The 25,373-nt window shown below is 41.5% G+C and overlaps 2 protein-coding genes across 10 annotated transcripts in view; one reads left to right on the top strand and one right to left on the bottom strand.

The window, feature by feature from the left end:
* Positions 1-9,606, bottom strand: part of AAGAB (alpha and gamma adaptin binding protein) — a 61,892-nt gene extending 52,286 nt beyond the window's left edge. For 2 of the 3 annotated variants that reach the window (XM_003901095.4, XM_021940665.2), the window contains exon 1: positions 9,435-9,606. In XM_003901095.4, coding sequence (XP_003901144.2) covers positions 9,435-9,564 — 130 coding nt within the window. In that variant the 5' untranslated portion in view covers positions 9,565-9,606. Of the gene's footprint in view, positions 1-9,094 lie in introns of all 3 variants that reach the window. The other variant, XM_009210476.3, reaches the window with a different exon arrangement.
* Positions 9,607-9,661: 55 nt separating this feature from the next.
* Positions 9,662-25,373, top strand: part of IQCH (IQ motif containing H) — a 257,954-nt gene continuing 242,242 nt past the window's right edge. For all 7 annotated transcript variants that reach the window (XM_031668549.1, XM_031668548.1, XM_009210478.3 and 4 more), the window contains exons 1-3: positions 9,662-9,823; positions 16,450-16,572; positions 18,359-18,453. In XM_031668549.1, coding sequence (XP_031524409.1) covers positions 9,773-9,823; positions 16,450-16,572; positions 18,359-18,453 — 269 coding nt within the window. In that variant the 5' untranslated portion in view covers positions 9,662-9,772. The remainder of the gene's footprint in view (positions 9,824-16,449; positions 16,573-18,358; positions 18,454-25,373) is intronic.

Below are 25,373 nucleotides of genomic sequence, written 5' to 3'. Positions count from 1 at the left end.
ACTCAGCCAAATCTTAAAGTACTTACAGCATCAGGAAGGAGCCATCTACATGAATTCTAAGTTAATATGGACTGAACGAGGTCTTACTAATAGCAAAGAATAATTGAAATCCCAAACTTACAAGGTTTTCAACAAAAGTAAAGTTTGCTAAAAGTTAACAGTGTAACATGTATTATCCTACTACCCACATTCTCAAAGGACTTCTCAGACAGTTTGCAAGAAATAACGATATCTATCCTTAACGATCCCAAATAGACTTTCACAGCAGTGACTCTCCAAAACCGCTGAGGCCTAGACCTCCTCACTGCTGAGAAAGGAGGACTCTGCACCTTCTTAAGGGAAGAGTGTTGTTTTTACACTAACCAGTCAGAGATAGTATGAGAGGCTGCCAGGCATTTACAGAAAAAGGCTTCTGAAATCAGACAACACCTTTCAAACTCTTATACCAACCTCTGGAGTTGGGCAACGTGGCTTCTCCCCTTTCTAGGTCCCATGACAGCCATCTTGCTATTACTTGCCTTCGGGCCCTGTATTTTTCTTTTTCTTTTTCTTTTTTTTTTTTTGAGACGGAGTCTCGCTGTGTCGCCCAGGCTGGAGTGCAGTGGCCGGATCTCAGCTCATTGCAAGCTCCGCCTCCCGGGTTTTTACGCCATTCTCCTGCCTCAGCCTCCCGAGTAGCTGGGACTACAGGCGCCCACCACCTCGCCCGGCTAGTTTTTTGTATTTTTTAGTAGAGACGGGGTTTCACCGTGTTAGCCAGGATGGTCTCGAACTCCTGACCTCGTGATCCGCCCGTCTCGGCCTCCCAAAGTGCTGGGATTACAGGCTTGAGCCACCGCGCCCGGCCCGGGCCCTGTATTTTTAATCTCTTTGTCAAATTTGTTTCCTCTAGGATCGAGGCCATCAAGCAACAGATGGTCTTACAAATGGAACCCCAAATGAGCTCAACTAACAAATTCTACTGAGGACCCCTGGACCAACCTGCTGGCCCTTTCACTGGCCTAAAGAGTTCCCCTCTGGAGGACACTACAACTGCAGGGCCCCTTCTTTGCCCCTATCGAGCAGGCAGTAGCTAGAGTGGTCATTGTCCAATTCCTAACAGCAACTGGGGTGTCTTGTTTAGAGGGGTGATTGAGAGGTAAAGCCAGCCGGACTTCCTGAGTTGAGTGGGGACTTGGAGAACTTTTCTGCCTAGCTAAAGGATTGTAAACACACCAATCAGCACTCTGTAAAAACGCACCAATCAGCACTCTGTGTCTAGCTAAAGGATTGTAAATGCACCAATCAGCACTCTGTAAAATGGACCAATCAGTACTCTGTAAAATGGACCAATCAGCAGGATGTAGACAGGGCCAAATAAGGGAATAAAAGCTGGCCACCCAAGCCAGCAGCAGCAACCGGCTCGGGTCCCTTCCACGCTGTGGAAGCTTTGTTCTTTTGCTCTTCACAATAAATCTTGCTGCTGCTCACTCTTTGGGTCCGCACTACCTTTATGAGCTGTAACACTCACCGTGAGAGTCTGCAGCTTCACTCCTGAAGTCAGCGAGACCATGAAGCCACTGGGAGGAACAAACAACTCCAGATGCACCACCTTTAAGAGCTGTAACACTCACTGCCAAGGTCTGCGGCTTCACTCCTGAAGTCAGCGAGACCACGAACCCACCGGAAGGAAGAAAGTCCAGACACATCTGAACATCTGAAGGAACAAACTCCGCACACACCATCTTTAAGAACTGTAACACTCACCGCGAGGGTCCACAGCTTCATTCTTGAAGTCAGCGGGACCAAGAACCCACCGGAAGAAACCAATTCTGGACACACCTTGATCTTACAGAAAATGATTTTATATCAGATTGCATTATTTGTTGAGTGTCATTATTTGTTGATGAATTATTGGGGCATATTCCTTGAGGGAAAAGGCAGCGAGCTGCTTACACCAAATGACCACTGCATACTTTCTAGATTTTTACCTTTTGCCATACAAAAACAAAGCAGTTAGATGGTCCAGAAATAAATGTCTGATTCTAAACAAGCTCAGAACCCTCCAGGATGATACAATATTCTCTGTATCATAAGTGGTTTTGTACAATATGGGCCAATGTGTAATACTGTTCCACTGGTATTTCTCCTCCTACTCTCCACCACCGCCTCATTTATGGGTATGCCATTTAATGAAAGAACACCTTATAATCATTTCACACATCAACAATATCTAAAAGACTAGTCTAAAACCTCACACGAAAAGTCAAATTCTCTACTCCACAAGTAAGGAAACAAACTGCACACCAATAGAGTCATTTTCATTTATTATTTAACTTACCACACTTTATCTACTAAGGTTTCAACTACCATCAAAGAATAAACTAATTGTAAACTGATTCTGAGAGCAATAGACGTTTTCATTTTAATAGTAAAATCATCTACTGCAATTTCTCCTACTGCCACCTGCACTCTGAATCCACACAGTCTAGTTGCTAAGTTGACCATATTTTACATGTATAGAACTAGAATTGAATCTTGGCTCCCCAGCTTTTGGGAACTGAACAACTTTGGGAAACCACAGCTATACTGAGCTTTAATTTCACATACACACATACTGGAACGTAACGTAGACATGTTTTTTTTTTGAAGTCCCTTTGGGTCTGGAGAAAATGTGAACATTTAAGCGTCTCTTCCTCCTAGATTGATGGCAACCTCCCTCTTTAAATAAACATAAACACAAAAATCAGTCCTTCTTTCAATGTTGGTTGAAAAAATATAAATATATTAAGTATCATAGCTAAAAACAATCAGTTCCCTCACCCCAGTCATCAGTTGAAATCAATGCCCTCATCAGACCATCTACTGAATCACTCTGTGATGACAACTCGAGGCCCTTGCGGTTCATCTTGCTGGCCCAATCTTCCATTCTTTGAAGAAAATAAAGACTTGGAAATATACAGTCCAATCAAAGGCAGAGTCCTCTTACCACAACAAAATAAGTAACTTTGCTTAAGTAAAAATTACTTATTCCCAGAGTAAACCAAAGGGTGCACTCCGAATACCTCAAGTAGCTACAGAAAAATGCACATTTGAAGACTTAAGCTTTTATCTCCATTCTGTTCCTAGACAATGGTGTCAAAGCAGCACAAAAGCCTCTACCTTTGAAATAACAATGTTCTCTTGAGTAAATTACTTGAAGATACTTTTGCAAGTATAGGAGTCTGACAGACCTAGAAACAAACTCCCAATCTTGTTTTCCAAAGAAGCAATGTCATGAATATGGCTGGCTTTCCTGTGTAACTCTCCAAAGCCTAGTTTATCCATTATATAATTGTGCTTTCTGGTTCTGCAGTTTCAGAAACCTGAGGACCAGAGGGTTGTTTCTATGGGTAAATGCATCTGAATTTCAAACACAAAAGGTTAAATTTTCTACTCCACAAGTCATCTACTGCAACCTTAAAATAAGGCTTGATTCCTAAGTTCTCAAAAACTAAAACAGGAAAAACATTAAGTCAAGTTAAGAAGCATTACATAAATCTTGCATAAAAATAAGTAACACAATAACACAGATTTTTTTATTTTTTAATTTTTTTTTGAGACAGGGTCTCACTTTGTCACCCAGGCTGGAGTGCAGTGGCGTGATCTGAGCTTACTTTAACCTCTGCCTCCCGGGTTCAAGCAATCCTCCTGCCTCAACCTCCTGAGTAGCTGGGATTACAGGCGCGCACCACCATGCCCGGCTAATTTTTGCATTTTTAGTAGACATGGGGTTTCACCATGTTGGCCAGGCTGCTCTCGAACTCCTGAACTCAGGTGATCAGCCCCCTTCAGCCTCGCAAAGCGCTGGGATTACAGGCGTGAGCCACCGCGCCCGGCCAATAACACAGAATTTTACATCTAGAAGAGATGTCAGAAATGATTTCGAACAACCCTTTATTTTTAATGTTAATCCTGTACAGTAAGAATCACCAATACATATCATCTCTGAGTTCACTCAATTGAGAAAATAAAAATCCAGACATTGTTAGACTACCTATCAGGTATGCACAATGCTCTTTTTAATAAGTATTTAATACAATACACATATTAAATAATGCTCTATTTAATATAGGTCCTCTGTTGCCCAGAAGACCTATATTGGTTTCAACGGCAACAATTTTTTCCCCCTCCATTCAGAATTAATCATCCCAAATAGGCAATGTGAGCATATTTAAAACCGTTTAGGGGTTAATCTTCTCTATCATTGCTTACACCAGTGCCACGACCTTAAATTTAAATAGTACTGACTGCTAAGGAATCTCAACACATTACATTCACACATTCCCGTGCATACAAATTCTGAATTTGAACATATGCTTCAGCACCTGGGCAAGTCATTTAGTATTTCCAAAGCACAGTTTCTTCATCTGTAAAATGGACACAACCTACCTTCACAGGGATACAAAGACCAAACTAAATAATGTGAAAACATGTTTGGGAAGAGTACAGATATACATATGAATGCTTGTTATGATTGTAAGAGCTCCAGATTCCTACATTTCACTAAAAGGAAGAATTTCGTTCAGATGTAGAAACTGAATGGACTACAGTTACTGAGTCGGCATTACATACTTTAAAACCAAACAAGTTTCCATGGACTTTTCTATCTAAAGTTCCTTCTAGGGAAGTAGAGTAAGATGTTAAAACTTACGTATCTTCATTTTAATATTTTCACAGGTGGGGCATACACTTTCTTTCTTTTTTTTTTTCTTGAGACTTTGAGACAGGGTCTCACTGTCACCCAGGGTGGTGTGTAGTGGCATGATCTCGGCTCACTGCAACCTCTGCCTGCTGGGTTCAAGTGATCCTCCTGCCTCAGCCACCTGAGGAGCTAGGATTATAGGCATTGCACCACCATGCCCAGCTAATTTTTGAATTTTTAGTAGAGATGGGGTTTCTCCATGTTGGCCAGGCTGGTTTTGAACTCCTGACCTCAAGTGATTTGCCTGCCTTGGCCTCCCAAAGTGCTGGGATTACAGGCATGAGCCACCATGCCTGGCCCATGGAGGATACATTTTCTACATTCCTCTCAAGGGCAGGAACAGTATCTTAGGCATTATTTTAGCTGCAGTAACTGGAACAGAGACTATCTCTGTGTTTAATAAATATTCATCAGAATATACTTTTCTAGAATAAAGTAAAACTTTGGTAAAATATATGTGAGGTAGAAAGAGCTCTGGCTGTGGTGTAGACATTTGCTCTCATATCATGTATTACAAGTCCTTCAAGCATCCTGAGGCTTCATTTCCTTTTAAAAAGTCTACCCTGTTGCTAGGCACGGTGGCTCATGCCTGTAATCCCAGCACTTTGGGAGGCCAAGGCGGGAGGATCACGAGGTCAGGAGATCGAGACCATCCTGGCTAACATGGTGAAACCCCGTCACTACTAAAAAAATACAAAAAATTAGCCAGGCATGGTGGTGGGCGCCTGTAGTCCCAGCTACTCGGGAGGCTGAGGCAGGAGAACAGCATGAACCCGGGAGGCAGAGCTTGCAGTGAGCCGAGATCGTGCCACTGCACTCCAGCCTGGGCGACAGAGCGAGACTCTGTCTCAAAAAAAATTAAAATAAAATAAAATAAAATAAAACAAAATAAAAAATCTACCCTGTCAGTAATGCCTCTTTTATCCGATGTTAGACATCCACACAGAATACCACAAATAAGGCCTTTGAGTGACAAAAAGAAAAAGTTTCTAATGAAGTCCATGCATGCACTTTACGCATAGTAGAGACCCAGTGATTCTTATTTTAAGTGTGTGTGTGTATCTGAGACAGGGTCTCGCTCTGTCGCCTAGGCTGGAAGGCAGTAGTACCATCAGAACTCACTGCAGCCTCGATCTCCCAGGCTCAAGCAATCCTCCCACCTCAGCATTCCAAGGAGCTAGGACAACAGGCACATACCACCATGCCCGGCTAATTTGTTAACATTTTTATTTTTATTTTGTAGAGACTAGGTCTCCCTATGTTGCCCAGGCTGGTCTTGAACTCCTGGGCTCAAATGATCCTCCCGCCCTGGCCTCCCAAAGTGTTGGAATTCCAAGCATGTGCCACTGCGTTTGGACTATTTTAAGAATATTTCTAATAAACTGCTATTTGGTTATATTTCCCACTGGTGGTTAAAAGCACTAAGATAAGATAGATCAGATGTCCAAGGAAAGAGAAATTGGAGAACCCTAAAGGTTTCTCTCGCTGATACATGAAGTAGAATCAAACCTTCCCAAAAAGGCAGATCCAATTCAATCCAAAACTATTCTACAGCCTAATATCACCAAACACTTGACAAACTATTATGTGGGCTCCATCTCTTACCTCAGAATTAGAGTCAACCTGTGATTAATTTAATCCCATCTTTAATTACAGTCAAAGAATAAATGCTCAGCAAATACTTCATTTTAACACTATCCACTGCTACCCTACTCATAACCTTGGAAGAAATGATAAGCCCTCTTTTATGGTTCACTTTTCCTTATTCAAGCAATCTGCTCACTAGCTGTTCTTTTATTTTTTACTACATGACAGTAACGAGTTGCAATGGAAAGGTCAACTGATTTTAACCCGAATTGGAATTATCTAAGAGCATTTTACATACAGAGATAAAATGGATTATTTTACAGAATTAATTTTACCCCCAATAATGCTAATACACTTTACAGAAGTACAATGTTACTATTTGCTAACTACAGGTAATCAGCTACTTCAAGGCAGTGACCACGTTTGCCCATTGGGATCGTTAAAGCACACAACAGAGCACTGTAGCCAACAGAATAATTAATATTCCTGAGAATGTCTTCAAAAGACTTTCATGTATCGCTAATAGGATTCCAAATGCATGTAAGTCTTTTGGAAAGTTAGTTACATCTTTAAGAATCTCGAGCAAATTCTGGTTTATTCACTAGACGGATAAATGTGAGAAACTGATTTTTTATAAATCTCAGGATAAGAACTGTGTATTTAAAAAATTTTAAAAATGGCCAGGTGTGGTGGCTCACGCCTATAATCCCAGCACTTTGGGAGGCTGAGGCGCGTGGATCACGAGGTCAGGCGATCAAGACTATCCTGGCTAACGCAGTGAAACCCCGTCTCTACTAAAAATACAAAAAATTAGCCAGGCGTGGTGGTGGGCGCCTGTAGCCCCAGCTACTCGGGAGGCTGAGGCAGGAGAATGGCGTGAACCCGGGAGGCAGAGTTTGCAGTGAGCTGAGATCGTGCCACTGCACTCCAGCCTAGCCTGGGCTACAGAGTGAGACTCTGTTTAAAAAAACAAACAAACAAACAAACAAAAAAAACAGAAATAACTGTGTATCAAATGTAATTACAATTACTTCTTTTTAAGAAACTGCATTGGAAAAACAGACTGGAAAGAAACGTTAGCAGTATTTGTAGTTGGGTAATGAGACTATGGCTATTTTCTTTTCTCTGTATGCTAAATTTTACTTAATAAGTATGCACTAGTTTTACAATGAAACAAAGAAAAAAAGAGAAAGGAAGGAAGAAGGAAGAAAGGAGGGAAGGGAGGAAATGGGAAGGAGCACTGCTTAAAGGTAGCAAAATGGCCTAATTAGACCAGCTAGTTACCACTTAGTTAAATACTATAATTAAGTTTTCACCCTAGCAAGGAACTTTCTAAGTGATCACAAATGTTAACTAAGTCATATAATATCTGCACTGAAGGGACATCTTACCTAATTCTGTCATTTGACAGGTGTAGCAAAGAAATTATAATTATACAATGCTTTACAGTTTACAAAGTGTGTTCAAAATGTCACATCATCTGTCCTTCAAATACTCCTGAAATAGGCTCATATGCCCCATTTTAAGGATCAGGAAATTGAGGGTTACAGAGATAGTAATGTGCCTTAATAATAATGTCTATGATTTATCAAATGTTTACTACATGCCAGACTCTGGGTTAAGCACAATCCTGTGAAAATTATCCCTACTTTATAGATAGAAGGTGAAGGGGCCAGGCGCGGCGGTGACTCACACCTGTAATCCCAGCACTTTGGGAGGCCAAGGCAGTTAGATCACTTGAGCCCAGGAGTTCCAGACCAGCCTAGGCAACATGGCCAAACCCCGTATGATGCGGGGGCGGGGGGGGGGGGCAATTAGCCGGGCATGTTGGCACCCACCTGTAGTCCCAGATACTTGGGAGGCTGAGGTGGGGGGATGGCTTGAGCCCAGGAGGCAGCAGTTGCAATGAGCTGAGATAATGCCACTGCACTCCAGCCTGGGCAGCAGAGTGAGACCCTATCTCAAAATAAAAATAAAAAAAAGGAGAGAAAAGAGAAAGTGAAGGGTAGCCAGGCACAGTGGCTCACGCCTGTAATCTCAGCACTTTGGGAGGCCAAGACAGGAGGATCACTTGAAACCAGGAGTTGGAGACCAGCCTGAGCAACATAGCAAGACCCTGGCTCTACAAAAAATAAAAAAAAATAGCCAAGGTTCGTGGTGTGAGCCTGTAGTTCCAGCTACTTGGGAGACTGAGGCCGGAGGATCACTTGAGCCCAGGAGTTCCAGGCTGAAGTGAGCTATGATCGCATCAATGCACTCCAGCCTGGGCGACAGAGCAAGATCCCGTCAACAGAACAGAACAGAACAGAACAGAGAAAAAGAAAAAGAAAAAGAAAGGAAAGGAAGAAGAAAGGAAGAAAAGAAGGAAGGTAGGTAGGTAGGTAGATTAGGTGACTTGCTTGAGATCATACAGCTAAGTCACTACTCTGATTCTAAGCCATACACTTAAAACACTTAAAACAGAAGTCTTGAATTACCTATAATTCAACTTCACAGAGCCCTTTAGTAGAGTTGGCTTATGATCCAGTCCCATGTTCTCTCTTTTAAGAGTTACTAAGTCTGACAGCCATTATGAGGGTCTATAAGCAAAAGCACTAGCCCAGTCATACCCAAAAACTCATGTTGGCGGAGAGCCCATGCCTCAGAAGGCGTGAATAACTAGAGTGCAGGGGACAAAGCTAAGAAGTCTTATAATGTACACATTAAGAAGCAACCAAGAATTCAAAGGAAACACTCCCCAGAGCAGCAAGGATAGCAACATCACGATATCAACAATTCCAGCACCTTACACTCCTGTAACCTAGCGCAATTTCCGCAGAGCCTTCAGGTTCATCTCAACGGATCCTCGCAAAAACCTGTGGGCTGGGCTGGGCTGGGCAGAGCGGGAAATCAGTCTCACTTTACACAAGAAGCCGAAAGGAACGCAGAAGAGGGCCAGGTGGGCAGAAAAGCACGAGATTAAGAGCCAGGGGCAGCCACCTGGGGTGACTGGGCGCCTCCATTGACTGGAGGAAGAACGCAGGGCCCGCGGAGAGGACAAGGCCCAGAGAGGCCGAGGCGCTGGGTCCGTCGCCCGCCGAGGCTCAGGGGCCTTGGAGGTCGGCCCAGGCGCCTATCTACTCACGTTGGACCAGCTGGTCTCCAGAGAAGGCGGAGGAGCAGCTGGTAACCAACGCACAGGGTACGCCCGCAGCCATAGCTGCGCTCGCAAGCCGGTTCCGTCTGGCAGCCGCTTCCGCCTTGGACTGCACCATGGCCGCCGGCGCGAGGGGGAGACACGCCGGGGAGGGCGTTCTCGGAATGACCAGGCTGCCCTGACCCCGCCCCCAGACCCCCTTCCGCTCCCGGCATGGAACAGGCCAGGCCGCGCGTAGTGTTGCCATGGGGACGAGCGGCCCCGGCTGAAGGTTTCGATGCTTGGAAACCGCGCCTCCGCGGAGGTAGCAATTCCTTGACCTAGCCATGGCTCAGAACACTGAAAACCACGACCCTGTCGGATCCATCTTAATCCAGGTGGGAAACGGGCCTCCCCTGGCCCTGCCCAGCCGTGCCACTTCCGAGCGAGGCCCCGCGCGCCGATTCACGGGCGCTTAGCCATTTGGTGCGCCGTCCCTAGACTGCCTTCTGCACGCGAGAGGCTCCCCAAAATGCCCATCCAGACCTTCCCCCACGGCTCAGCGCACTCCCGGTGACTTACCGTGTAGGTTACGCCCCAGAAGTACGAGCTTTCTGCCTCTGGGAAAACTCACGCTGAGGCCCCATTTTTAAATGTTACATTCTGAAAAATTTGAACCCATCACGTCGGGAGCGGAGGAGAGACAAATCAGACACTCTAGGAGGTGATAAGAAATTTGGAGACAAATTGAAATATGTGCATTGCTTTTCTTAAACTCCCCAGTTTTTTAGATCTAAATGTTCCTTGTTGGGGAACACAAACACAACAATCAAGATAACTTGGAATGAAAAGATATAACATTTAGAAACTTGGTGAAGGAGCTTTTTAATTTGAGAGGGGAAATGTCAAGAAAGTCTTGTCCAATACAGGACAATTTGTAACAGTTGCACTAAGATGTTTCTGAAATGATTATGGCATTTTGTTTTCACATTTATGTGAGGTAGCTTTAAGATATTTCCACATATATCATCGGTTTTAACTATCACATATATAATAGCTGCATTTGAGTAAGTCTTGAAGTCATTTGTGTAAGGTCACTCTATCAGGACTGTCACTCAGTCGGTCTGAAGTGGGTCTTATGAAAGGGATCTAATTTTTCTGGCAGAATTTTGATCTCTTACCTCCCATCTAGGAGAGATTTCCCTAAATCTACCTTTTCCCAAATACAAGCCCCTAAACTCACCAATTTCATACACTTCCCCTTTAAGAATCATACCTAAATCTTACCTGATCTTTTATCACCCTCACTTTCACCATCACCAAGCAATGAATTTAACCAAACTGCAAAGTCTGAGGGAACAGTCCCCAAAAAACTGCCCTAACTTCAACACTCACTACCTGCAAGTTTAGAGGTCCCCAGAACCACCTCACTCAGACAAGCTGGGTGCACACTTAGGGGCCCCATCACCACCCTCACATTCAATGATTCACTAGAACTATTCGTAGAACTCAGGAAAGTGCTGTGCTCACACCTCCAGTTTTATTATACTGAAAGCATACAAATTAATCAGCCAAGGGAAGAGATGCATAGGACAGAATCCAGGAGGGGTCCAGACACAGAGCTTTTGGTAATCTTACCCCTGTGGAGTCATGGACATCATTACCTGCATTATTTCCTCCCAGCCACAATATGTGACAGTATGCATAGAATATTGCAACTAGAGAAGCTTATCTGAGGCTTTGATGTCCAGAATTTTTACTGGGGCTCAATCTCACACTGCCCTTGTGGTTGACCATTAATCTCCAGCCCCTCCTGAATACTTTTAGTCTCCCACTGTTCCAGAGGTCTGAGCTGATACAGCATGGATCAAAACATCCGTTATAAATCATGTTGTTAGACTGTCTGGTGGCTAAAGCCCACAAAGACTTTTCTATCAGGCAGGACATCCCAGGGGCCTAGAGATCACCTCCCAGTAGCCAGGGGCAAAGACTGGACCCCTCTTTGGGTAAGGTTAATTCTTTGCTGCACATACCCCCTCTTTTTATAGATTCCAAATAATGAGAATAATAATGGAGACTCCTACCTAGGATACAACATTATAGTAATAGATAACTGTTGACACTGACTTGTGAGATGGGTCAGAAGAGGTAATAGTCATATCCTTGTTGATCTGCACCCCTACTTGTTTAAAAGGATTCCTGTGGACATATCAGGTAAAGGGCTGTGTAGAGGAAGAGAGCCTACCTGTTAACCAGATTATTAAGACTGATTCCTGTATAGTATAAAATTCTATTCTCTACATGTAGAATATGTATAGTGAGGAAATTTGGAAGACTTTCCCTACTTTCCCAATGAATCCTGAGAATTTGTGAGTATGTAGCACCACCCAAATGTGCCAACATGGATTCCACTTCTGTTTGGGGCTATGGTTTATTTCCCTCAGACAGGCTACCAATAATTAGTATGTCTAGTGGAAAGCACTTGATGGCGAGTCAGAATACTGAGATCTGACCATGGCTTTGGCATTCTCACAAGTAGCGACTTTGAGCTAGTCACTTCACCTCTCTGGACCTCTTCCTCTTCCATAGGGACACTTTCTTCTTCCATAGGACATATAGTTTGGATTAGGTTCACTTCTGACTCTAAATTGTCCCAATTTCCCGAAGCTACATCATTTACTGTAAAAGTAGACTTCCTTTCTTGTTAGCCTAGGCAATTAAATTGTTTCTGGCAAATCAGTGAGTGAGTGAGTGTGTGTGTGCTATAGACTGTAAAGCAGAGGTACTTTAAATTTCGACTTGCTTCACCCTAATATGGTCAGTTAGGTCTGTGTATCAATCAGATATATTAAACAGCTTAGGCGTTGTAGGTATTATTTTTTAGCTCCAGTTTACAGAAGACACTTAAGTACAAAGAAGTAAAGCATCTTGCCCATTGTAATACATCCAGTATGTATTGATCCTTAAATAGGCTATGGCATGTTTATGAAGTAATCTTGAAGAAGTGTGGTAGCGACTCTGGGAACTTTCCAGTCATACTTTGTAAATCTTAGAAGCTTTGTTTTTATGCTTCATTAAAATGTGGTGTATTCTTAACATATCTTTATAAATGCTTGCTTGACCCAAATATTAAACAGGTTTGTGTAACAAATATTACCTGATTTTATGATTCAAAATTAGCTTTTTAATTAAAATCCAGCAATTGTGTGTTCACACAAAAAAAACAACAACTGTGTGTTAACACTGATCTTGGGAATAAGGGAGCTCAATTGACAGTTTGCTATTTTCATTCTTTCTTATCAACCTCTCTGTCTGATTTGTCAGGTGCATACAATATAAAAATGAATGAAGTTGGCCAGGTGTGGTGGCTCATGCCTGTAATCCCAGAACTTTGGGAGGCTGAGGCGGGTGAATCACTTGAGGTCAGGAGTTCAAGACCAGCCTGGCCAACATGGCAAAACCCTGTCTCTACTAAAAAATACAAAAATTAGCTAAGCATCATGGCAGGCACCTGTAATCCCAACTACTTGGGAGGCTGAGGCAGGAAGAATTACTTGAACCCAGGAGGTGGAGATTGCAGTGAGCCGAGATTGCGCCACTATACTCCAGCCTGGGCAACACAGCTAGACTCCGTGTCAAAAAAAAAAAAAAAAAGGCCGAATGCAGTGGCTCATGTGGCTCATGTCTGTAATCCCAGCACTTTGGGAGGCTGAGGCGGGCAGATCATCTGAGGTCAGGAGTTCGTAGACCAGCCTGGCTAACATGGTGAAACGCTGTCTCTACTGAAAATACAAAAATTAGCTGGGCGTGGTGGCAGGCTCCTATAATCCCAGCTACTCAGGAGACTGAGGCAGTAGAATCGCTTGAACCCGGGAGGTGGAGGTTGCAGTGAGCCGAGATCGCGCCATTGCACTCCAGCCTGGGGGACGAGAGTGAGACTTTGTCTCAAAAAAAAAAAAAAAATAGAAGAAAGAAGTTAAAGATAATTGAGGTAATGAGAATGACTCAGCCAAACTCTAGCAGAGATGAAGAAAATGGAATTTTATATTGCTTTTGACAGTATATAGTCTGGTTTCGTGGCTCTTGTAAAGTCTAGAGCAAATCTTTGCTGCATTAAATCTTTCAAGGGCTTCTCATTAAGTAGCTCTGTCCCCAAATTGTCAAAATAATAATCTTTCTCCAAGTAGAAAATTTATGGAAAACAAGATGTTTGATGATGATAGAGATGATGGATGAGATGTAAAATTTCAATATGATAGATTTGGATCTATTTGAAGAAAGAACAGAGATTTAGAACTCAATCTCTTTTTCTACCCAAGTCAGGTGTAACTTTTTCTATAGTACTTGTCTTTATTGCAATTATACAAACATGTGAGTGGTTGTTAGAGGGGAGGAGAAAATAACTAGCAAGAAAAGGAAAAATTCTTGAGAAAGATTAGGGAGCAAGTTATTCAATTAACATTTACATAAATTCAATTAACATTTACAGAGTATTAGTTTCACTAATACTCTGTAAGGAGTTTCACTAGGTTTTACAATTCAGAAGGGGAGAATTAACATTTGTTCAGTGACCTCCTATGTGCTTAACACTATACAAAGTACTACATATTTTTACTCATTTTGTTCTTGCCACTGTTTTGAGATAGCTACTATTATTCCCATTTTACAGATGAGAACACGAAGCCTCTAAGAGACTAAGTAACTTTCCCAAATTCAGTTTAGTAAAGAACGAAGCAGGATTCCAGTTCACATCTGTCAGCACCAAAGCCTATATTGATTCATTTTCATACATATTCCTTTCATTTTCATTCAACAGTTTTAAGTAGAGTAATTCTTTTTTATCCTGGACAAAGAAATTAGAAATTCAGAAAATTTGGATGTATATGGAAATCATGTGACTAATAAGTGATCGGGCTAGGAATTATATTCAGCTGCCTTTTATTGAGTTCTTGCTATGTACCAAGGCTGTTACATACTATCTCACAATTCTGTCAGGAAGTATCATTGTCCACACAAGGCAGGTAAAAAAAACAAACCTTTGGCACAGTTTTTACTCCCTCCTGTAGTTGATAGAGATAGTTACAGAAATATACATGGAGCTACAGATACTAGAAGAGGGAAAGTCAGTACATTCAAAGGAGGAACCAAAAACTGCAGGCCTAGAAAGGGCCTTGCCCTTGAACTCCCTCTCTCTACTTTCCAAATGTCTCCAGACAATAGATGGCAAATCAGCTTGCAGCAGTAATTTGGACAAAACAATAGAAAGAAGTACATCTTTATCCTTAGTGCTTATAAGCAAGCAGTAGGTATGTTCAAATTTCAATCTGTGAGCTCTGAAGGCCTTACCTGACAATTTGTGCAGAGTACAAATGACCAGATGTGTCTGCCAGACTGTGATGCCCATCAGTGAAAAGATGTAAATTCTGATCTTTTGAATACTTGGCTCCATGGGAACATTTGAGATTAATCAATAACACAGGCTGGATCAGTGTTGAGTCCAGTTATACTAACAGAGAAAAAGTAACTTCTTCAAAATGCCTTTAGCAACCCAATTTGCAGATTGTTATTGGTGTGACTATTGCTGAAACAGGTGTTGGGTTCATAAATTTGCATAACAAAATGTTTTTCTTGTGGCAGCAGCCCATACAATAATTGGTGCCATCTGTATTTATCTGAAATTTGGTTTCTAATATGAATGCAGCAAATCTTGTGCTTTCTAATTTCATAGGGCCCATTTTATTCTGAGGGTGCCTGATGTTGGAGAGATGTTCATCATTTCCAAAGAAAATACAAATTGAAGGAAAAATGTTAAAGTAATAACATATGTTCCTTTTTGTTCAGGGATTATTTTCATTTCTCACTACATAAAACAAAATCAAGGTCACAACACCTACCAAACTACTTCTTCAGAGCAGTAAGTGGGGAAGACTCAGCCTAGGATGGAAAACCAACAGGCACTGACGACACATTTACAATAGTTTTTGAAAGACATTGCTTCTGCTACAACTTCTTTGCTGGAAGTTTTTTGTTTTCTTTCCTCTTAACCAATTTGTAGAAATTGGAGTCTGTCACAAACCTCTTATCTCTGACTCAACTCTTTTACCACTTAAGAAAGCAGAAACCATTTGAGTTGCAGTGTTATCTTAAATCTATTTCTAATGGGAGAAGGAAAAACAGAAATAATATGAAAGCATCATTTTTCACAATCTGAGAGACAATAATAGAGCATTCTCAATAAAGAATGCCTTAGAAGGGCCGGGCGCGGTGGCTCAAGCCTGTAATCCCAGCACTTTGGGAGGCCGAGACGGGCGGATCATGAGGTCAGGAGATCGAGACCATGCTGGCTAACGCGATGAAACCCCGTCTCTAATAAAAAATACCAAAAACTAGCCGGGCGAGGTGGCGGGCGCCTGTAGTCCCAGCTACTCGGGAGGCTGAGGCAGGAGAATGGCATAAACCTGGGAGGCGGAGCTTGCAGTGAGCTGAGATCCGGCCACTGCACTCCAGCCTGGGCAACAGAGCTAGACTCCGTCTCAAAAAAAAAAAAAAAAAAAAATGCCTTAGAACCAGACTGGGTGTGCTGGCTCACGCCTGTAATCCCAGCACTTTGGGAGGCTGAGGTGGACAGATCACGAGGACAGGAGTTTGAGACCAGCCTGACCAACATGGTGAAACCCTGTCTCTACTAAAAATACAAAAATTAGCCAGGCGTGGTGGCATGCACCTGTAATCCCAGCTACTCAGGAGGCTGAGGCAGGAGAATCGCTTGAACCTGGGTGGCAGAAATTATAGTGAGCCGAGATCACGCCGTTGCACTCCAGCCTGAGCAACAGAGCGAAACTCCATCTCAAAAAAAAAAAAAAAAAGCTTTACAACCATAAAACTGGTCCTTTTCAATCAATACCATAAAATCAGCTTTATGTCTCTACCAATTCAAGTACATTGTAAACCTTTAAGATAAATAACTGCTATAGGTGGACTATGTGTGGATTATTTCAGTATTTTTCATTTTTTATACCTCTAGATCCATGAAGACCTTTATCAGTTAAAGGAGGAATTAACAAAATTCTCACCTGAGGAAAAACGAGAGACTCTAGACATTCGGAGTCTTGAAACAGCAATCAAAAGAACTGAAATGGGGTTAAAAGTAAGTAGAGCTTTAGATATTAAATAAAATACTGGAAGGATACAAAGCATCCTCTAGAAAAAAGGAATTGCAGTTCTCATAGAACCCTGCATAATTCTGTAACAAAGCTGAATTTAGGGCAGTCATCAGCATTCTTGTTCTGTTGTTTGTTCTCATGATAATTATTAACTGATTGATTTATATTGTCATATTTCACAAAGAATTTAAGTAGGTTAAATGTAAGATTATGCAGTGACAACTCCTAAAATGTAGTTTTATAAGAATAACTTGGAGTATGAAAAATAATTACTATCACTTGATCTTAACCAAAAGGCCAAGAAGCAATGAAAAATAATTACTGTCAATCCAACAATATACCTGACCAATACATTGCAGATTTTCTGGGATTTACTGAGATTTCACAAGAGAAGAGTTGGCTGGGCACAGTGGTGCAGGCCTGTAATCCCAGCACTTTGGGAGGCCAAGGCAGGCAGATTACTTGAGTCCAGGAGTTTGACATCAGCCTAGGCAACATGGCAAAACCCCATCTCTACAAAAAATTTTTTAAAAAATTAGCCAGGCCTGGTGGCACACGCCTGTAGTCCCAGCTACACAGGAGGCTGAGGTGGGAGGATCGCTTGAGCCCAGGAAGTCAAGGTTGCAATGAGCCTTGATTGCCCCACTGCATTTCAGCCTGGGCTACCCAGAGTGAGACCCTGTCTCAAAAAAAAATAATAATAAAATAAATAAATAAATAAATAAATATAAAAAATAAGAGTTGACTTTCCCCTAATAGCCTAAATATTTTGAGCTATTTGTTTTTGTAATATTATCATCAAGTGGGTAAAACTAAAGAAATATACCAATATTGGGCCAGAGAAATAAAGTAGATAGGAACTTCATCATTACAAACAGATCTAAGGTCAGGGGAGAATCCAGTTTTCAGACCAGGAGAATACTCATTTACGAAACAAGCTAATGGAGTCCATCTTCCAAATAAGGTCCATCTCCAGCTTCTAGACCTCTTATTTTCAGTGTCTCTGCTCTTGATTCAGACTTTTAATCTACTCTGTTACCTGCTTTATCTCTCAGCTCCCAAGGCTGTGAGAAATGCGGTATATTTTGTAGCACATCATTGTCATATTACCTGATGATGAGAGGGCTGGACCCAGCTGGAGTCTTTGGATTGGCTCATTTAAATAATGTTACCTAAAGACCAAATGCTTTCTTTGGATGCTTGCTTGAAGTCCCTATAAGAAAAAGACATTACTCCATGTCTGTATTGCCTAGTAGATTTACCTGGCTAAAAATGCACTGACTATTGTGCACTATTTTATTTGTAAAGAGTGCCATAGAGGCTGGGCAATATAGGGAAACCCTGTCTCTGCAAAAAATAAAAAAATTAGCCAGGCGTGGTGGCGTGTGCCTGTGGTCCCAGCTGCTCAGGAGGCTGAGGTGGAAGGATTGCTTAAGCCCAGGAGGTTGTGGCTGCAGTGAGACATTTTGACACCACTGCCTTCCAGCCTGGGCCACAGAGCAAGACCCTGTCTCAAAAAAAAAAAAAAAAAAAAAAAGAAAGAGTGTGCCACAGGTCACTCCAGCTTTGAGTCTCAGTTTATTATGCTTTCTGCAATAGTTGAAGTAATTTGGCCTTGAGATGCCTAATGATACCTTAGGCATGTAATAATACATAGCATCTTGTGGTTTTGGCTTAATTACAGGATTCAGAGTGTTAGCCTAATGAAGTAAATTAGCTGGGTATCTTAAGTCCACAATAATTGCCTAACCTTTGACATTTCTGTAACAGATTCACATTGAGAAGTATTTAAATGTTGTAAACCAGAATGTATTAACAACTGCTGTTAATGATGAGAACTTATATACTCCCCAGGCTTCCAAATGGTAAGTAAAATAGCCATTTAGAGCCCAAAGTAAATAAAATTGAGAAATAACTTTTCTCACTCAAATGAGATGACTATAAAATATAGGCAACATTTTCTTGGCTTTGTTAACATCCTTTCTATTCAGTAGAGATTTTGTGTAAGAAGTTAATGGTAGATCAAGTACAGTGAACATTGTTCAGGTGAGGGATGCATTAAAACCAAGACTGTACCACTAAATAATATCAGGCGGTTTCATCCCTACTGCCTACAAGGCACTTGTATTAGTTATCTATTGTGTAAGAAACTACTCATGTAGTCATTTAGAACAACAGATACAGTTTTTATGGGTCAGGAATCTGGGTACAGTATATACATGGAACAGAATTATACTTGTACCCCTCAAGTTTATGCAGTTTTTAAAAAAGTAAGTTAATGGTAGAATTTGGACTTCAATGAAGTGATTATAGATTATTTCTATTGAGTTCTAATGCTTGACACCGTAACAGTTATTTCAATGTCCTGGGTTTTGCTGCTACTCTTTGTTGTTGTTATTTTATAGCAAAAGGTATCTAAAATTTAACTTTTAAAGGAAACGTTTTAATGCAAATCAGTTTTCACACTGTTTAGATCATGTGGTGCGTTAGGGTTTTTAGAATGTCTTATGTGCTTGATTGTACAGATAATTTTGGTATCCAGGGTAAACAAAAATAAAACTTGCTTGAAATACCTATTATGTGCATCCTAAGAGATGATTTATTAAAATTAGAATCGAGTTAAAAATAAGTGACCTTGCCTTATCTTTGGACTTTTTACACACAGGCCTCCTGAATTTGAATGAATGTAGATTAAGCTTTTGTACTAAACTTAAAAATCCCGTAGCCCTTATTTGTGTTTTATATATGTACCCAGCATACATGAATAATATCAGGCAGTGAAGTAAAGTTTCATAAACAGTGCACAAGAAGTCAAGGAAAGCTGTAGACATAGCCAAGTCAGTACAGGGGAGCAGAGCTTTGGGTATACATTGGACCTGTCTCCCTTTCTCTACCTGAAGGCAGTGCCACAGGTATCCATCATCCTTTGGTAGAGGCAGCCCTTTCCTGGTCTCCCTATTTTTACCTGGACCTCCTTGCACGTATAAACATCTGTCATCTCTGTATTCATCACAGTTTCATCCCTACTGCCTGCAAGGCCCTTGTATTAGTTATCTATTGTATAAGAAATTACTCATGTAGTCGTTTAGAACAACCCATACTTACAGTTTTTATGGGTCAGGAATCTGGGCACAGGTAAGCTGAGTGCCTCTGACTCAGGGTCTCTCACAGGCTGCAATTTAAGTACTGACTGGGGCAATCTCATCTGAAAACTTGACAGTGGGTGGAAGGACAGGGAAAGATCTGCTTCCAAGCTCACTCTTATAGTTACTGGCAGGCCTTTGTTCCTCACTATGTGGGTCTCTCTTAAGCTGCCTGAGTATTTCTACAGCATGGCAGCTGGTGACCCAAAAGAGATCCAGAGAGTGGAAAAGAGTGCCCTAGATGGAAGCCACAGTCATTTTCTAACCTGATCTCAGAAGTGGTACACTTCTACTCTGTTCTGTTGTTAGAAGTGAGCCAGTAGGTTTAGCCTACATTCAAGGAGAAGGGATTACACAAGGGCATGAATGACAGGGGGTGGGGATCATTGGGGGCCATCTAGAAGGCCAAATACCACTGTACTCCTCTGTTTATCTTCATGATCCAGTTATGGTCTCTCTCTTGCTCTCTCTCTCTCCCTCCCTTCTTCCCTCCCTCCCTCTCCCTCTCCTCCCTCCTTCTCTCACTTTCTCTCTCCCTCCCCACTGTGTGTGTATATATATCAAGAAGTATCAGATGAATTTGTATTGTGTGCTAGCACTGAGAGAGAGACAGACAGAGAGAGAGAGAGACGTGATCTTGCTCTGTTGACCAGGCTGGTCTTGAATGCCTGGGGTAAAATGATCCTCCTGTCTGGGCCTCCCAAAGTGCTGGGATTATAGGCATGAGCCACCATGCCCGGTTCCTCTTCTTTATTAAGCTTTTCCTCAACTCTTCAAATGATTTCTGAACGTATGTAGCATTCATACTATACAACTTATTTGTCATACGTCATTTATTACCTTATATTGGTAGTTACTTCTTCATTGCTCTTGAGGACAGTGACAAAGTCTCATGTCTCAGTAGTCCCAGTTTACCATAGTGTCTTGTACACGGTGCAGAGATGGTAATGAACTATGTATGATTTAGTACCTCATATTTCTTAAAATACTGGAAAGAATTATAAGTAACTAACCTCTGCCTTCCTGGAAAATTATTGACATGTGATCTTATGAGGGGAATAGGAGAAAAGTCATTCCAGAATGCTGATCTTGAGCTGGGAACCTGGAGAAGCAGAAAGGTCTGAATGTCCAAGAGATATGGACCTGATGATGCAGGAACACTATTCTTTATAGTATCAACACATTGACCCTCCAGAACTCCACAAACTTCTGGGTGAATCTAAAAACCTATTCTCTTCGCTTCTCCCTTATCCTTACTTTGGCATCCTGAATTAGACTGTCTTTTCTGCCTATATTTAATTCAAGTCAAGAAGTATCAAATGAATTTGTACTGTGTGCCAGCACCATGGCTAGTGCTCTTTGGAATTCAAAAGGTCATTACCTTGAGAACTTTAGAGTCTAGTCAGAGAGACAAACTCAGTGCACGGTGGCACATGGGTAAAAGGTGATATAAGTCTGTCAAGAGATTAGAACCTTGGGAGTTTGATATGGGCTACTCTAGTCTGGAAAGATTTCAAGGGTAAAGTAGTACTTGGGCTCAGGCATGCAGAAAGGAAAAGGGACAGCTTTCTGAGAAGAAAAAATTACCATGAATGAAAAACCACATAGGGAATAAACGTGGGAACCTGTTCATTTGTGAAGACCAGTGAGCTTGGAGATGAGAAATGGGAAAACAATTGAAGAGGTAAAGTGGGGGTAGATTGGGCAAGAGTTTAATACTAGATAATAAAGTTTAAATTCATCTTAGAAAGTAGTAAGCTATTGAAGCCTTTTGTGTCAAACTGTGACATGACAAAAGTGACATTTTATAAAGATTAATCTGAGAATGCTGTATAGAGTGGATGGGAAAGGTTATGGTCTAGAGATAAGAAAGTAGTAGATGGATGGCCATAATTACCCACACATTCATTTAGTAACTTATTTATCGTGCATTTATTCAGCATTTATTGAGCAGCTGCTATTTACCAAGCAGTATGCTAGATATTGGATATATACTAATTAGACGTAGACCTTGGCCTTATAACTCAAAGTTTAATCTGAGGTATACAAGCCTGGACAAATATGATGATGGGGGAGTAAAAGGAAAGGTTCGATTTGAGACATTTGGAAAGAATCTCAATGAACATAAGATTGTAGAAGTAGATTGAGTGAGACTCAAGGATGACCCTAAGATTTGGGATTTGGAACACTGAGAAGATAGAGGAATCATTCATCTAAAATGATAGCTAAGAAGTCAATTTTTTTTTTTTCCTCTCAAGAAATCTTTTTTTTTTTATACTTTAAGTTCTAGGGTACATGTGCACTACATGCAGGTTTGTTACATATGTATACATGTGCCATGTTGGTGTGCTGCATCCATTAACTCATGATTTACATTAGGTATATCTCCTAATGCTATCCCTCCCCCCTCCTCCCACCCCACGACAGGCCCCAGTGTGTGATGTTCCCCTTCCTGTGTCCAAGTGTTCTCATTGTTCAATTTCCACCTATGAGTGAGAACATGCGGTGTTTGGTTTTCTGTCCTTGCGATAGTTTGCTGAGAACGATGGTTTCCAGCTTCATCCATGTCCCTACAAAGGACACGAACTCATCCTTTTTTATGGCTGCATAGTATTCCATAGTGTATATGTGCCACATTTTCTTAATCCATTCTATCACTGATGGGCGTTTGGGTTGGTTCCAAGTCTTTACTATTGTGAATAGTGCCACAGTAAACATACATGTGCACGTGTCTTTATAGCAGCATGATTTATAATCCTTTGGGTATATACCCAGTAATGGGATGGCTGGGTCAAATGGTATTTCTAGTTCTAGATCCTTGAGGAATTGCCACACTGTCTTCCACAATGGTTGAACTAGTTTACAGTCCCACCAACAGTGTAAAAGTGTTCCTGTTTCTCCACATCCTCTCCAGCACCTGTTGTTTCCTGACTTTTTAATGATCACCATTCTAACTGGTGTGCGATGGTATCTCATTGTGGTTTTGATTTGCATTTCTCTGATGGCTAGTGATGATGAGCATTTTTTCATGTGTCTGTTGGCTGCATAAATGTCTTAAAGAGAAGTCAATTTGAGGAGGAAAGAGCAAAGTTTTGTTTTTGACTTTGGAATAAGGTTACTTGGAACTTTCTAATGCAGATGGAACTTGATTTGGGAGACAATGAAGCAGGAGATAAGCAGTTTCAAGTTTTAAGGCCCAGTAGGTTGAGATGAGGAGCTAAGATCAGAGAAATAGATAGGGCTACATGCCAGTTTTGAAAAAGTCTTGGAAACAAGCAGACCAGAAGTCAGATAAACAAAGGTACATTTGTATAGCATGTTATTACAGTGTACTTTTATATATTAATACATGATCTCAAATAATCCTTACAACAACGCTGTGAAATTAGTGTTATTACTATGCACACTTTATAGATGAGGAAACTAATATTGAATAAATTGCACAAGATCACAAGGCCAAGAAGTCTAAAGGAATTCTAATAAAGTCCAATCTTTTTGTTCAAAGTGCATTGTCTTTTCTGTAATGGCAATGAAAGATAGTATGATGGTATTTGCAGTTATTTTCAATATTTTAAAATTCTTTAAAGAAATCATGATTAGTAGGCTGGACACAGTGGCTCACGCCTGTAATCCCAGCACTTTGGAAGGCCAAGGAGGGTGGATCACCTAAGGCCAGGAGTTCCAGACCAGCCTGGCCAACATGGTGAAATCCCATTTCTACTAAAAAAAAATACAAAAATTAGGCTGGGCGTGGTGGCTCATGCCTGTAATCCCAGCACTTTGGGAGGCCAAGACAGGTGGATCACAAGGTCAGGAGATCAAGAGCATCTGGCTAACATGGTGAAACCCCTTCTCTACTAAAAATACAAAAAAAAAAAAAAATTAGCTGGGCATGGTGGTGGGTGCCTGTAGTCCCAGCTACTCGGGAGGCGGAGGCAGGAGAATGGCGTGAACCCAGGAGGTGGCGGTTGCAGTGAGCTGAGATTGTTCCACTGCACTCCAGCCTGGGCGACAGAGCAAGACTCTGTCTCAAAAAAAAAAAAAAAACCCCAAAAATTAGCCGGGTGCTGTGGCATGCCCCTATAGTCCTGGCTACTCCAGAGACTGAGGCAGAAGAATTGTTTGAGTCCAGGAGGTGGAGGCTGCAGTGAGAGATCCCGCCACTGCATTCCAGAGAGATCCTGCCACTGCATTCCAGCTTGGGCAACAGAAGGAGGCTCTGTCTCCAAAAATAAAAAAAGAAAAGAAAAAAGAAATCATGATTAGGCTAACTAAAATTTCAAAAATAGGCTCTTGATTTAAACAATTCAATGAGTTGAAATGTGCTAGTTCATACTAATTAAACACTTTAGTTTGTGGTTATTTATATCTTTAATTTTTAAATTTAGAACTAAAACTGTGACTTGCAAATAGGTTAATATACATAATCTTAAAACAATGAATCTATAGGGAAAATAATAAGAGGGATTCTTGGAGAAGAAAATATTAGAAGTTACCTTACCAACTTAAAATATTGGCTCTTAGTTTGAATTCAAGAGAGCCTAGCAAGGCAAAGTGCGTTGCCTGTATAGTTGGCAGCCAAGAGGCCTATAGCAGATGGAGAAGGTGTGTCATCAAAGGATCAAGCATACAAGCAGCAAGTAAGAAAGCCTCAGAATGGAAGGGATGGGGAAAAACAAACAGGAGAAGAGCTGTCACCAATTCTAATGAAAGAATCCAATACTCAAGTTCTACTGTCTCTGTCTTCCTCTTTATCCTTTCATCTTGACAGAGAACCAGGAGTCTGGACTGTAGATTGTCAGGTTATGATAGCTGAAAAGAGCTACCTAGGTAGCAATTGCAGCTACAGAGAACAAAACAGAAAGTATCTGGCAGAAATCTTTTCGTATACAGTTCTCTTTTGCCAAGGAGTGCCTTTGCTCCTTACTAGGGTCTGGAAGAGTGAAGGAAGACATTGACTGGGGCATGGAGTTAGTTCCCAGAAGTGCTACTTGGATCATATCTTTCCTATTCAGTACAGTAGTATAATCATTTGCCTTCTTACCAGGAAGATGGGGAGCCTGTCAAGTTTGTATGGGCCCTATAAGCCTGGAGGAGTGGTATGAGCATCTCTCAGTCCTAGCTGTGAATGTGTAGGGCTAAAGTGGCATGCCATCAGAAATGAAATGAGATGGGCCGAGATTAAACAAAATAACCGGAGAAAAATCCAAACTGGGTCTTCAAAGTAAACAAGCAGGTCCTGAGAGTCAAAATGAAAGTCATAACATGTGTCTCAGGGAAGGAGAGAAGCAACAGCAGTAGATGGGAATAGAGAGAAACAGGAGAATCCCGGAGATGGGAGACTATGGCCCGTGACTGACATTTTCTCTGCTCCCAATCATACCTGGTTCTGCACTTGCCCCAAGACACTGTCATGAATAGACTTGGCTTCAGAGTCTGGCATGGACTGCTAGGAGATTATATCCAAAGCAGGTTACAGAGCCTAGAATTTCTTCAAGTTCTCATGCCTAGAAGGAGGAGATGGGACAATTCATGGCGTTTTTCTTCTAAGATTCCTTAACAAAGTCCTTAGACTACCCAAGTAGGAAGGTGTTTTTCATTTACCAACGGCACCATTCACTGAAGAGTGGGATGCTTAGTCA

The sequence above is a fragment of the Papio anubis genome, chromosome 7 (genome assembly GCF_008728515.1).
Source record: "Papio anubis isolate 15944 chromosome 7, Panubis1.0, whole genome shotgun sequence".
In the NCBI taxonomy this organism is placed as follows: domain Eukaryota; kingdom Metazoa; phylum Chordata; class Mammalia; order Primates; family Cercopithecidae; genus Papio; species Papio anubis.
Note: the sequence above shows the minus strand (reverse complement) of the source record. Positions and strands in the feature narration are given on the sequence as shown.